A 13532-nucleotide genomic window follows, 5' to 3' on the forward strand; every position below is an offset into this window, starting at 1 on the left:
ATTTGAGACACATAGATGTTGGGGAAGTATAGGTGAGAGACTTAGGGGGTGAGATATATGTGAGATAGATAGAGGGGGGGAGAGAGAGAGGTGGGTAATGAGACAATGAGGAATAGGTTGAGAGGTAAAGAGTGAGTGGTATAGGGGAGATAAAGAGGGAGAGAGGGAGAAAGGGAGGGAGATAACTACAGAGGGGAGAGAGAGAGGGAGATGGATAGATAGAGGGAAGTATTAATATGGACAATACCCTCAACCCCATGTACCCTAAACCTTGTACCATCAATATTTTGCCATAAACCTTATACCCTTAATCTTTTTCGTTGTGCTCTCCATCAGGTTTACAGATGTTTCAATGAAAATTTAAAAATATACCATGATGACATTAAGCTCTCTCTTAGATATCTAGCTATATATATATTTTTTACGTTTTGATTATGTTAAGGTTTTCATCTTTAATTTCTTTTGTTAGTGTGTTTGTTTTTGTCAAAAACCAACATGTGGTATTTTGGGTATAGATTTTTACTTGTTTATCAATTTTTTTTTTAAATTACATTTTTTGAAACTAGACTTCATTCTACATGTATCGAAAAAAGTGTTGATTTTTCAATTAATTTTCAAAAAGTTTTAATTCTAAATTTTTTTTTAACATTTTATGAGGAGCACACTGGATGCTATGTTATTTTAAAAAAAATATGGGACCACTTTGTTTGCTCCCCCTTTTTAAAGCCCTTAATCTTCACCAATTTCAAAATAGATTAGTAGTTAAGAAAGTAGATTTGAAGCACTGTATAACTCTTGTTGCATCTTTAATTTTGAGTGTAACTATCTTCATTTTCTCATCAAAGAACAAACTTTGCCGATTTAAAAAAAAAGTGGCATCTTAAGACCCCCTTTTTGTGTCATAGATTGGGTCATATACCCATAGCCTAGTCATGATTTTTCTCCATTACTTTAAATTGGGATTAATCCTTAAACCTTGGTTTTAAGTCTAATATCTACAATTGTAGATAACAACTTGAACACCAACATGTTCTTCAACTCTATAAAACCCTAACCAACATAAGACTTGTTAATCAAAAGTTTAAAGACATCCCATGGGCAACCTTACCAATGGTGATTCCTCTTACTTTATAGGAGAATGGTAGCAACCATTTCTTGAGCTTAATTCCTTGAGCTACTATTTGAATGTTAATTTATTTTTCTTTTTTGTAGTTATGTAGCTTTTGAAGTCATTTTTAAATGGATAGTTCTTCTATTAAACATTTTTCTTGACATTATGAACAAAACATATGACATTTTAAAGTGATATCTTGTATCTTAGATTTATATTTTTATCAAAGCCCAATAAAACCCTCATTATTAAATTAAAAGAAATTGATAAAATTAATTGAATAATTTTAATTATAAACCACATAAATTGAAAAGAACAATTATGCTTATTGTTAAAAAATGCCTTTTGCAAGTTCTTGATAAAGAAATGATTAGACAACATCAATGCAACAACAATCTATCCTGTTTTTACAAAAGTCTCTTCCTCAACAAAACTCTGTTTTTACCCTGAGAGAACCCTCCTGGATACCCTGTTCCAAATAGTTTGGAGGTAACTGAACCTACCTGTGGAGTGAGTCGATACGGCCAACCTCCTAGTGGCTCTAATGGGATCTAGGCCTATTTCTGGGCATCCAGTTATTTCGAAAGTTTCAAGCTTTAGCAGGCCTGGCATACAGTTTATGTTGCGCAGCATTTTGCATTCATACACTTTCACCGTCTTGATGGATGTTGTCAGGATTTCTAACTCCATTAAACGGCAATTTAGCTCAAGCTGGAGAATTTCAAGGTTAGGACAACAATCTTGAGAAATTGATAATGTCGTCACATCGGTTGCTTTCAGATGTATTGCCTTGAGTTTACCCAGTGATGAAGATGACCCCGTCCCAACATCTAGCTCGGCAATCGGGCAATCAAAAATTTTCAGATTTTGTAGGCTTGTGAGTCGCCCAAATCCTCTCGGCAAAGACCTCACTCCAGAGGACTTTATACATAAATATTCTAAAAGCTTGAGACGCTCTATAGATTCGGGAAGAGATTCCAGTTTAATGCATCCTGTAATTTTGAGACGAGTCAGCCTGGTCAAATTACCAAGAAATGTTGGCAAGCCTGTCAAGTGCGGACTCCCAATCAGCAGTGCTTCCAATTTGCTTAGTTGATCGATGTTATCTGGTACATTCATTAGCATGGTATTTTTCAGATGTAGCTCTCTCAGGGAATTCTGCTCTGTAATTTGCAGGGGCAATTCTTGCAATTTAGGGCATCCTGAGAAGTACAAATTCTCCAATTTTCTCATGTTCACAAGAATGTCTGGCATGGGGACAAGCTTCTTACAACCTGATAAATCTAGATGTTCCAGGTTTACGAGCTGCTTAATAGAATCTGGCAACCTCTTTAACATCTGGCAAAAGCCCAAATCTAGATGACGCAATTTACTCAAGTTACCAAAACGGGTGGGTAGTGATGACAGTAATTTGCAATGGCGTAGTTCCAGGTGCTCAAGTGACAGGAGATCACACAAGTCATCCGGCAGTCCTGTAAAGTGGAATTCTTCTCCATGATAAGAAATCAAGGCTATCTTTGTCAAATACTCTAGACCTGAAACTCTGCTTGGAAAGCTATGGAAAACGTTGCCTTCAGTAGCAGTAATAATCATCTCTCTCAACTCTTGTGGAGGCTGCGCGTAATTTTAATTCAATTTAGTTACAAACTGGAAGGTTTAGGCTTATAAAATAAAAATGGTAAAGCAAGATGTTTTACTTACATGCCGGTTGTTTTCCCACAATTCTTGTAATCTCGATGCGCCATAAAGCTCTAAAACCCTTAAATTTGTTAGTGAAAGCCAGGACGGAAGATTTGAATGCTGAAAATCAAACCAACGGAGCCACACCAGATCCTTTGATAGTTCGGCGAAGTCTGAGGTCAAATGATTTCCGGCAAAAACGAGAAGTTCTAATATAATCCTTGATCTAGCGCGGTTAAATCCTATATTTGAGGAGCCCATAAGATCCATGCATTCTTTAAAAGGCGGCGGGTATGGATCGCAACATTTTGGGAATTCGTCGTAAGCAGAACATGCAACAAATTGAGTTGTAGCCGCCATTATTCCCCGGATCAAAGTTCTTTGCTGAATGCAATTTCAATAAGGGAAAACGTGAATATATATGTCAAGAAAAGCAGGGCAGAACAGAGTAATATAAACTTGCAGCAAATTAAACAGAAATCAAAAGACAACATAATTTACATGGTTCAGGCTCAGATTTCTCTTTATATTAATTTGCACTTTGCAGCCAATACATGAAATTTTTCAGTGACGAAGAGAACTCGTCAAAGAAAACAAAGAGTCTGAAGACAACAGAAAATGATCAGTCGGCTGGAACTGAAGAGACGAACTTCACAACCGAACATACATACTGATCTTAAGTCAATCAGTGAGACAAGCAAATAATCCATAGAAAAAAACATCAATCTTACCTCTGTGTATCTTGTAATATTGTCAACCTGCTTGGGGGACCAAAGACGATGGGGTGAACACTCAATTGCAATTTCTCTCCCTAAATCTCGAAGATGATTGTGCATTCTTATGCGTTTTTGCTTGTCGACCTCAACAAGACATTTGTCCACAAGGTTTTCCAAGCTCTGCAGACCACTCCACTCAGCTGCATCCCATACTGCAATGGCCAAATTGCTCTTTTCGCCAATGAAGAAACAAGCTACATCCAAAAATATATTTTTCTCTTCATTGTCCAGTGCATCATAACTAAGTCTCAGCCTCTTATTGACCTCGCTAGGCAATAATCTGGAGATCTTCTTTAAATTAGAGTTCCAGTACTCCTCAGACTTTCTATAAAGCATTTCTGCAATGACCTCAAGGCACAACGGCAGTCCATTACAAGATTTTACAAACCTGTTAACAAGATCTTCAAAGGCCCCCTCCGGAGGATCAGGTTCCAGGAAAGCATGCCAACAGAAAAGTTCCTTGGCATGAGATGGATCCAGTGTTCTCATTTTGTAAATAGAGGAAATACCCCACGATCTAAGAACACCTGAATCGCGTGTAGTAACAATAATCAAACTACCCGATCCAAAACTTCTCCCCTTCTCTGGCAACAGGGCATTCAATTGATTCACGTGGTCAACATCATCCAAAACGATGAGCACGCGAAGGGATCTTAGACGCCCAGCCAAAATAGATTTGCCTTGGCTTATGTCCTTGAATGGTAAATTTCTAAGATGTACCAAGTCCTCCAAGAGCTTTTTCTGCAACTCATGCAACGAATTATCCTCTCTTACATTGGATAGAAAGCTACAGTTATCGAAGGCTGAGAATTTTCTGTTATATAACTCCCTGGCAATTGTAGTTTTACCGCAGCCGCCCATTCCAACAATTCCCACAATCTCTACATCTCGATACCCTCGTGCAGATCTAACTATTTCAAACTCTCCTACGGCATTATCCAGTCCAACTGGATATTTAGCTACCTCGAATGGCACTTTCACATTCTTTATCTCCTGCTGTACGCGTTTTACAATTTCTTTTAAGAGAATCCCTTCATCACTGGCCATTGCAGACAAATATCAGAATCATGGTAACGATTGTGAAAAGGAAAAATCTTAAAAAGACAAACTAATAAAGATGCATATGATCAGGAGGGGACAGAATATATGATACGTACCCATTACTACTGAATTCATAGCCGGAAAGATAGGAAACTTTATGGAGTGCCCTTTTCCACTTTTCAAGCGTCTCTGGCTCATATCTACCATTTCTTTCATACTTGATAAAGGCGCTAGCATACAATCCATTAGCCCACAATTAGAGATCAACAGGCTTGACCTCATAGAAAACAGGAATAATTCGGGCCCCTGTTTCTAGCATAAGCGACAGCTCGGCCAAACACCAGGGCGATCCCGCATAATTTTTCGAAAATATGGCAATATGAATTAGAGCACTACGAATTACATCTTCTATTGCTTTTGGTATGACATCGCCCAAATCAAGCATTTCCATGTCCAGAAAGACTTTGACTCCAAGGAGATCAAGAACATGATAGATGGAGCTGGCCAGTGTCAATTTCACATCAGGTCCACGATGATTGATAAAAACTTCAAAGGGCTCCTTCTGCAGTGTCGTTGAGGGTGAAGCAAATGGCTTCATGATTTCATGGAATGCATTCTCAGGTCGGCCTGTTGAAGAGGAAGCAGTTGCCATGGAGTCTAATGGAAATGCAAGAAATGAACTTGAGCGAGACCCGGGATATTCCGGACATGTATTAAGTTTATTGATTGGCAAGGGGCGGATACGGTATGAAACGAGTTACTGCGTTACAGTACGCTGGAGCAAACGAGTGGATAAGATCCCGCGTGGAGATACTCGCTTCAAAGACACCTGAATTGCCAATTGTCTATGCAGCATCCAGATTTGACTGTGTTTTTTAAATAATTAAAAATTAAAATATAATGAGAGACGCTGCCTAAATTATGTCTAGACGGATGGAGGCTCACCGCAGCACACCCGGATTGCTATGCGGGGCTTCTTGGCCGCCTCAAACGGTCTCGGTATTGGGCACAACAGACCTAGGTGCAAGAAGGGGTTGAGGGGATGAGGTGGCCTATCTGTGCATGGTATGCTTGTGTGGCCAATTTGGAGGGTTATTATTTTTCGTTTAGTTCTATCAGTGATTTGACATAAAAGAGAAAATAATAATTTTTTAATGAATATCTTTGTGGTGTTATTTTTTATGCATGCTGGGTATTGTGGGCGAGAGTTGGCATGCTTGGTGTTTCTAGTAGACGCCGCTGGTTGGCTAGCTTTAGGTTTTTAGAGTTTTTATCACGTTTTGCTAAGATTTTTATCATTATTAATATTTTATTAAAACTTTTAAGTTATTTTTTGATATGTTGTATGTTGTTTGTAAGTGTGATGTTCGTGGTTAATGTCGTTTATGGGTTGTTAGTGTAAAGGGCTAGCACCCTTGTTTTGTTGCTTCTAATATAAAAAACAAAAACATTGAGTGCTAAGAGCAATATTGATAAGGAGCCATGATCATCTACTTTACCCTATACATCAACAAGGATGGAGGTATCATGAAGAGACTCCCAACCAATGAGAGTACCTTCCTCCTTTTGGTATTCATCCATAAGTTGTTGAATATGAATAGAGAAAATAAATAGTTCTAGATAAGAAAAACATCTACTTGAATTTGTGTAAAACACTAAATTCTCTTAATCTTCATTATATATTTAATATAATTATCTATATCAATTTTAATTTAAAATTAAATATTTGCACTTTTATAATTATATTTATATTTAATTAACTTAAATTGTCAATTACTCGACAATAGTATGGCACTTTCAAGACCATACATCATCATAGACAATGTAAACAAATACATAATACATTTATGACCATTTCATTGTGTATGATATGTTGCTTCTATCTGTGCACTCCTTTTATTAAAACCATAAAATGAAAGTGGAAATTAGGGGAGAGGATCGAGTAGTTGAGTACACTAACCCGATGCTTCTAAAAATCTTACGTGAAAATTTCAAATAACTTCCAATTTTTAATAGTAGCTTACTCGACAAGTGTTCTACTTATAACTAAGTTTTCAAGGCCACATCATCAAATATGTATGCTACATCAATATATTTTTTTGCCAAGGTGTCGAAAAAGAATAAAATAATGATAGTGATGCTTGTGCTTATTGGTGCACTAGTGTGACATAATTTATTTTTTACACTTAAAGAATACATTTTATTCAATTATGGATAGGTAGTCACCATTAACCTTACCAACTTTAAAGTCACAATTATTAGTACATTATAATACCATTAAAAATATTAAGCATTAAATCAACATTTAAGAATAAAATAATGATAGTGATGCTTGTGCTTATTGGTGCACTAGTGTGACATAATTTGTTTTTTACACTTTAAGAATACATTTTATTCAATTACGGATAGGTAGTCACCATTAACCTTACCAACTTTAAAGTCACAATTATTAGTACATTACAATACCATTAAAAATATTAAGCATTAAATCAACATTCACAAATATTGAAACTTAGTACATTATAATACCATTAAAAATATTGAACATTAAGTCAATATTAAGGCTAGTTATTTATTTATTTAGGTTTGTTACCAAATCTTTAAGAAGATGATTTTTTTCTCTTTTTATTATTATGTTTGGAGTGAAGGAAGATTTTTTATTTATTTTTCCTTAAGATGTGACATATAAATAGTATAATTCGGTATGGATTCCATCAAACTGTTCAGTCGTGACAGTGTGCGCAGAAGTTCAATGAATCAGTCACCATCAAACTGGTTTAGTCGTGACAGTGCGCGCAGCGATTCAATGAATCAATCACCATCAGCATAAAATATAAGAAAAGACTCCCTACCTAGTTGTTAGGTCAGTCCAAAAGCATTGATTTGAGTTCACACATATATGCAGAGAGCCCTTACACATCCTTTCCTTCTGTAGCGCCTTTTGACTAATAAGTGAGCAAGAGTTTGGTAATTGTGGTGGTGGATACTCTGATCGTGGTAATTTCACCGGATTCCTTACGTATGGTTTCTTGGACAAAGTGGGTCTGCCTACCTGTTTTCATCCTGCCTTATGCGGTGTTTTATCCTTCTTTCTCTGTGATCAGTTCAATCTAATTCGATGGCATCTATGCCTACCATTAGCACTCAACAGGAGAATGAGCTTGAAAATGCTTTTCAAGAACTCGCACCATCTTCAATGCCAATAGAACAGCTGCCCTACGATGTATTTATTAATCATTTTGGGTCCAATGCCAGATACACACTACTCACCACCACTCTGCATAATATTCTCAGTGGCAAGGGATTGAGGGTTTTTCTTGATTCGGCAGAGTTTGATTTGGGGGACCCTTTGCCTACAGAAATTAAAGCAGCAATGGGCAGAGCTTCGCTTCATATAGCTATATTTTTCCAGGGTTATGCTGAATCACCGTGGTGTTTACAAAAGCTTTCATTCATGCTCAAATCTGGCACTCAAATTGTTCCTGTTTTCTACCGTTTTGAGCCTTTTGATGTCCCATTTGCAAAGGAGGTCTATGATGATGCATTTTCCTCACACAGAAGCGAGCGGAGTTATACCTCAGGAAAGCTTCAGGAGTGGAAGGATGCGCTCAACAATATTTCCTCCATCGTCGGTCACATCGTTAACAACTATCAGTGAGTACCCATATATTGTCTCAGAACTCTGTCTTTTCTGTCAACCATATTTTGCACTCCCAATATTTTCTTATCTCTTAGTTTGTGATATACCTATATGTCATGTAAATCGATGTTTGTTCTGTTTCATTTTGTTGTGTATGTGTTCCTAGTGATGAGAGGAGGCTGATCAAATCTATTGCTCATAGATCTCTGAGAGTAATTAAAAAGGTACCATTGGTTGTTGCCAAACATCCAGTGGGTCTAGATGAAGTTCTAGAAGAGTTAGAGACAGAACTTCGATCTGCCGATGACCATCGGGCGCAAATTGTGGGAATCTGGGGTAGTGGTGGTTGCGGCAAAACCACTCTTGCAAAACATTTTTATAACAACAAATACACAATCATGGAAAAGTCTAGTTTTCTATTTGATGTTAGAGATGCTTCTGCAAGAGATGCACTGCATAACATGCAGGAAAAACTCATGGAGGACCTTGGGGTTCACGGTGTATCACTCGACAGTATAGAACAGGGGAAGAGAATTCTTGCTAGTAATTTAAGATCTGTTCGTGTGCTCATTGTTCTTGATGATGTGGACGATGTGGATCAATTGGATTCTTTAATACCAGAGAAGAATAATCTTGGATTAGGTAGTTTAATTGTGGTCACTTCACGCCAACTTCATGTCCTTGAAAGTTGGGGCATCTCATCCATTTACAAAATAAAAGCACTTGATCGCTCTCATGCGAAGCAGCTTTTTTGTTGGCATGCATTCTTACAACCTTCTCCACTGTCAAATGAATTGGAGTATCTAGTTGAGAAATTCTTAGTTGCTTGTGATGGACTGCCCTTGTCACTGATGGTCTTAGGGGCGCAATTCTATGACGAGTTTGATTTGTATTGTTGGAACAGTCAATTTCAGAAGAGGGTTAAAATATTGCGCAGGGATATCAAAGGGAAGGACAAAGTAGGCCATGATGCGCAGCTACATGAAGAAGTGATTGATTTGTATTATTGGAACAGACATTTGCAAAGGATGTTTAGAATTTTGCGCAATGATGTAAGAGGGAAGCTCAGAGTAAGCTATGATGCGCTAAATGAAGAAGAGAAAGAGATGTTCTTGGATACAGCGTGTTTCTTCATTGGAGAAGACAAGAGTTTGGCCATTGCAGTATGGGATGGATCAGGGTGGAATGGTCTGCAAGGTTTGGAAGTACTTGTGAATAAGTGTCTTGTTGATCTCAATGAGAACAATTGCATTATAATGCACGATTATTTAAGGGATTTGGGAAGAGAAATTGCAAACAGACGAGCACCATACCGTCTTGTATTTCCAAAGCAGATTATCTTTACTAGACCACGCGAGGTGAAATCAATGCTTTCTTTCGTAGTATTATTAATTAATGAATTGGAACCTTTTGCTTCAGAAGCTTGCCTTCTGTACAATTATATGGACACCAATGAATAAATTATCCATATACACCATAACTTATTGATGCATTTTAGAAAGTCAATAGCCATTTCCCAATTTATATAGCTTTAAAAAGCTTCTTATTTTTTGTTTGTTCTATGCAGAAAATAAGAATCCGAGGAATGATAAACGCAACTGGCAACTATTGTTACTCCTTGAAAGGGAAGATAATTATGAAAACAAGTGAAAGAATTCGTAGACTCAGGCCTGGCTCGCTTAGATTAAACCTTTTTGTTGGTAGCGGAGATTTTCTAAATCAAGAAGTTTGCAAACTTTCAAGAGACCTGATTTGGCTTCGCTGGAAAGATTACAATCATACAAATCTTCCACCATGGCTTTCGCTGCAAAATTTAAGAGTCTTGGAGCTTAATGGCGCTTTAAACTTACAAGAATTGTGGACGGATGATGCATGTGTAAGTAGTCTGGTTTGCTGTATTTTTTCAATTCTTACTTCCAATAATGTTTTCTGTTCACTCAAATTAAATTTGGCTGGCTGCAGGCTCCTCTGCAGTTGAGAGAACTGACTATTACTGGTACCTGGAGTGCTAGTTTTGAAAGGTTTCCAAAATCGATATCCAATCTGAAACACTTGAAAAAAATAGCATTGTTAGGTTATGTTGGTAAAGAGATTGGCATTAAAGGGCTGCCAGAAGAGTTTTGTGATCTCCAATCCCTTGAGCACCTGGAGCTGCGACATTGCATATTGCTGTCATCACTTCCCACCCGATTTGGGGATTTGAAAAAGCTGCGGCATCTGGATTTGTGTTCTTGCAAGGCGTTGAGGACGTTGCCAGTTTCTTTTCAGCAATTGAGAAACCTCAAGTATCTAGATTTATCTGGTTGCAAGAGGCTTTCAATACAGAGAGACATTATAGAAAGCATCTCACAGCTTGAGCATGTGTACCTTTCAGGATGCCTCAAATTGCAGCAATTACCTCATCAAATCACAGATCAAGTATGCTTGAGAGAGCTCCGAATTCAAGATACTAGTTTAGAGGAGTTACCAAGTAACATTGGGCAACTGAGTAAATTGGAAGTGCTGACAATTGGGAGTCAGTTATTGAAAAGATTGCCAGATTCTCTTGGAGATCTGTCCGGCTTGAAGAGCCTTTCCATTATCAATTGCTTCGCCTTGGAATGTTTACCCGAGACTCTTGGGCATCTGAAACTCTTAGAACATTTGTGTATAGAGGCCACGGGAGTGAGGTCTTTACCAAAAGGGTTTAGGCTACTAGCTAATCTTCAGACATTGAAGATTTCTGATTGCCCGCTCAGGGAACTAGATTTTGGGTCAGCGTCTTCCTTTTCATTGGGCAAGCTCACGGGGATAAATCTAAGCGAGACATTTGTGACCAGCATTTCAATTTCTGAACACTGTTGTCCCAGACTTGAAATACTCCTGCTTAGCAAAAATGAGTTTTTAGAGGAGATTGAAACCTTACCAGCAACGGTCAAGCACATAGAATGGCCGGAATGTGAAAGGCTCAAGAATTTGAAGGGTGTTCATGCTCTGCAAATCACCCAAAGGTCGGCAATATCAGAGCGTCCAGAGGAATTAGATAACCTCGCAGGTTTTTGATTTAATCTAACAATATCTGGTAAGGCTCAATGGTTTCTTTTGGGCTACGTTTATTTGTTTGTTGTAATAGGAAAAACCTTGTCCTTTCTGTGTTAAAAAAGAGACAATTAAACATGCGTTCTGGTTTTGCTCTCATGCTCAACTTCTATGGAATCATTTTTTCTCCAATCTTCCACCTCTTTGCACGCAGGTTTGGATTTGGAAGGTTGCTCTTCTTGGTCTCTCCCCACATCACAATGTTATTTCATAAACCTTCAGACATATTATCTTAAAGTATATTTGAAAATTTCGCTGCTCAATTGCCATTCTCTCTCACGTTCTATACCATCCAAATGGAAAGCTTGATGATTTGTACGAACCTTTCCCCCCACCTCACTCTTCTTTAGTTTTATACCCAGAAAAACTCTCTTCTCCAAACCATCTTGAGAGAACTGCAAATTCAATCCAATGCATTTGAGAAAAAATAGAAAAAAAAAATTAATTTTTTTTAACAGAATAAAATATATTGAAATAATTATGCTTAAACTTTTTTACTTAAATGTTTTATAATTGTTTGTATGTGACATGTTTGTTGGGAATTGTGTTGTATACCATGCATATTAATAATGTTAAAAATAATATTATATTGCAGTATATCTTAAAATTTGATACCACATAGACTAGTTGTCCTTAGAGATACTTTTATATTTTATGAGATATCAAGATACTTTTAGAAAGATATTTATTGTCTAAAAAAAATAGTATCAAATATTTAATTTAGGATAATGTTTTATTGAGCTCATGGTTTTGAGGTACGTGATTTATATAATACTACTTAATAATTTTGTGTAAGCTTATTTTATTAAAAGAAGAACAAGAGTAGTTGTTAAGGTTGGTTTGTTGAATTTTTAACTTTTAGATAAGGTTAAAATGAGCATCTTTTTAGATTGCATATGTGAAAGCATAGATTGAGATGTGTGACCACATGATTTTAATTTTCTTCTTCACATGGAATAATGCAACTATAGCATTTGATACTTTATAAGTCTTGCACATAGACATTGTAAATGTATTGTGACATTGTTTCTTAAGATAATGAATTGAGTTGTGCAGGTTTTTTTGGAGGTTATTTTTTCCCTTGCCTACATCTAATGTTATCCTATGCTATGTTTTCTATTCTCTTATAATGTGAAGCCTACACTTAGGGCTAGACTTGTGTTTAGCATGGATTTGATGAGAAAATTATTAATGGAGAGAATCATCATGGCTTAGTGTAGTCTCAAGAGGAGAAATCCCATTCCCCACTCTAAGTTTATTCTACACAATAAAGAATCATCTTACACTTTTTTCACATCTTGTTTTAAGATGTATTTTATTTCAAAGGTTTCCTTATCATAGAAATGCTTCTTGAGGTATAGATGTTGGTTCTAAAGGGTGGGTTTGAGGATTTTTACTTGGCATGCTTTCTTTTTTCATTTATCTCCCTATATGTATTTGAGTTTTTTATGTAAATAGTTTTGAGGAGTAGAAGGGATTGTTGTAGGCATATCTTTTTGTTGACTGAACATATATTTTTATTTGATCTTCCTTTAGTTTAAGAGGATTTCATCCTAGCTACTTTATTAGCATATTTGATTTCATCTCTTATTTAAAGTTCCCTAGATGCGACACTCTTTTAGGGTGAAGATTCTCTCAGTAATTTGAATGATAAAAATGTAGCTCCCTTTTCTAAGTTGTTTAGTCAATATTCATTTTTTTCTATAAACTAGTTATGATTCGCTCTAATGCGATTATGTAGATCTGGGTGCAAGCTCTCAATGTTTCACTAGAAGTTGATCTTGCATCTTACCCACACCATGGGGTAGGCATGATCATAGTCAATTTGCTAGAAGAGATCGAGGATCCAAGTCTTAAGGATCTTAATTGCAAGGCTCCAAGGATTATCGAGCCTGTGGGTAGTCTTAGTCGTCCCAACCACTTTATTCCTTTTCTCATGGGCACGATGCACCTGGTTGGTTGGATTCTAAAAAGTTCCCTCACCCAAAACTAGCTAGTCTCTCTATTCATACTCAACAATTTATGGATGAAGACCAGAAGTTGGGGGGTGCTCTTGTTGGTTGGGAGCTTATTGACAAGAGTTCCATGGGTAAACTATATGATCATGACCCTTTCTTATCAGTGTTGCTATCACCACTTAATGACTTCGTTATGTTTATTGATATTTAAACTCAAAACACAATTTGACTATTTTATTTTAAACTTG

The 13532-nt window shown here is 36.9% G+C and overlaps 2 protein-coding genes across 2 annotated transcripts; one reads left to right on the top strand and one right to left on the bottom strand.

Moving 5' to 3' along the window:
• Positions 1–1417: 1417 nt before the first annotated feature.
• LOC131052837 (disease resistance protein RPV1) lies at positions 1418–5449 on the bottom strand. The gene is made up of 4 exons (XM_057987466.2): positions 4725–5449; positions 3523–4606; positions 2813–3175; positions 1418–2725 (listed from the first exon to the last, which is right to left on the bottom strand). The coding sequence occupies exons 2-4, from the start codon at positions 4426–4428 to the stop codon at positions 1553–1555; spliced, it is 2442 nt and encodes an 813-aa protein (XP_057843449.2). The 5' UTR covers positions 4429–4606; positions 4725–5449; the 3' UTR covers positions 1418–1552.
• A 2032-nt stretch (positions 5450–7481) lies between these two features.
• Positions 7482–11425, top strand: LOC131052839 (disease resistance protein RPV1). Its single transcript, XM_057987467.2, has 4 exons — positions 7482–8262; positions 8415–9606; positions 9816–10124; positions 10211–11425. Exons 1-4 carry the CDS (start codon positions 7727–7729, stop codon positions 11288–11290), a joined length of 3117 nt encoding a protein of 1038 aa, XP_057843450.2. The 5' UTR covers positions 7482–7726; the 3' UTR covers positions 11291–11425.
• Positions 11426–13532: the final 2107 nt, after the last annotated feature.

Source organism: Cryptomeria japonica, chromosome 6 (genome assembly GCF_030272615.1).
Source record: "Cryptomeria japonica chromosome 6, Sugi_1.0, whole genome shotgun sequence".
NCBI classification, from domain to species: Eukaryota; Viridiplantae; Streptophyta; class Pinopsida; order Cupressales; family Cupressaceae; genus Cryptomeria; species Cryptomeria japonica.

Coding starts and splice junctions, on each gene's coding strand:
- LOC131052839 (XM_057987467.2), top strand. CDS start 7,727: ATGGCATCTATGCCTACCATTAGCACTCAACAGGAGAATGAGCTTGAA. Junction 9,607..9,815: donor TCTTTACTAGACCACGCGAG/GTGAAATCAATG, acceptor TGTTCTATGCAG/AAAATAAGAATCCGAGGAAT. Junction 10,125..10,210: donor TGTGGACGGATGATGCATGT/GTAAGTAGTCTG, acceptor GGCTGGCTGCAG/GCTCCTCTGCAGTTGAGAGA.
- LOC131052837 (XM_057987466.2), bottom strand. CDS start 4,428: ATGGGCGGCTGCGGTAAAACTACAATTGCCAGGGAGTTATATAACAGA. Junction 3,176..3,522: donor ATATTACAAGATACACAGAG/GTAAGATTGATG, acceptor AATTGCATTCAG/CAAAGAACTTTGATCCGGGG. Junction 2,726..2,812: donor TGTGGGAAAACAACCGGCAT/GTAAGTAAAACA, acceptor AATTACGCGCAG/CCTCCACAAGAGTTGAGAGA.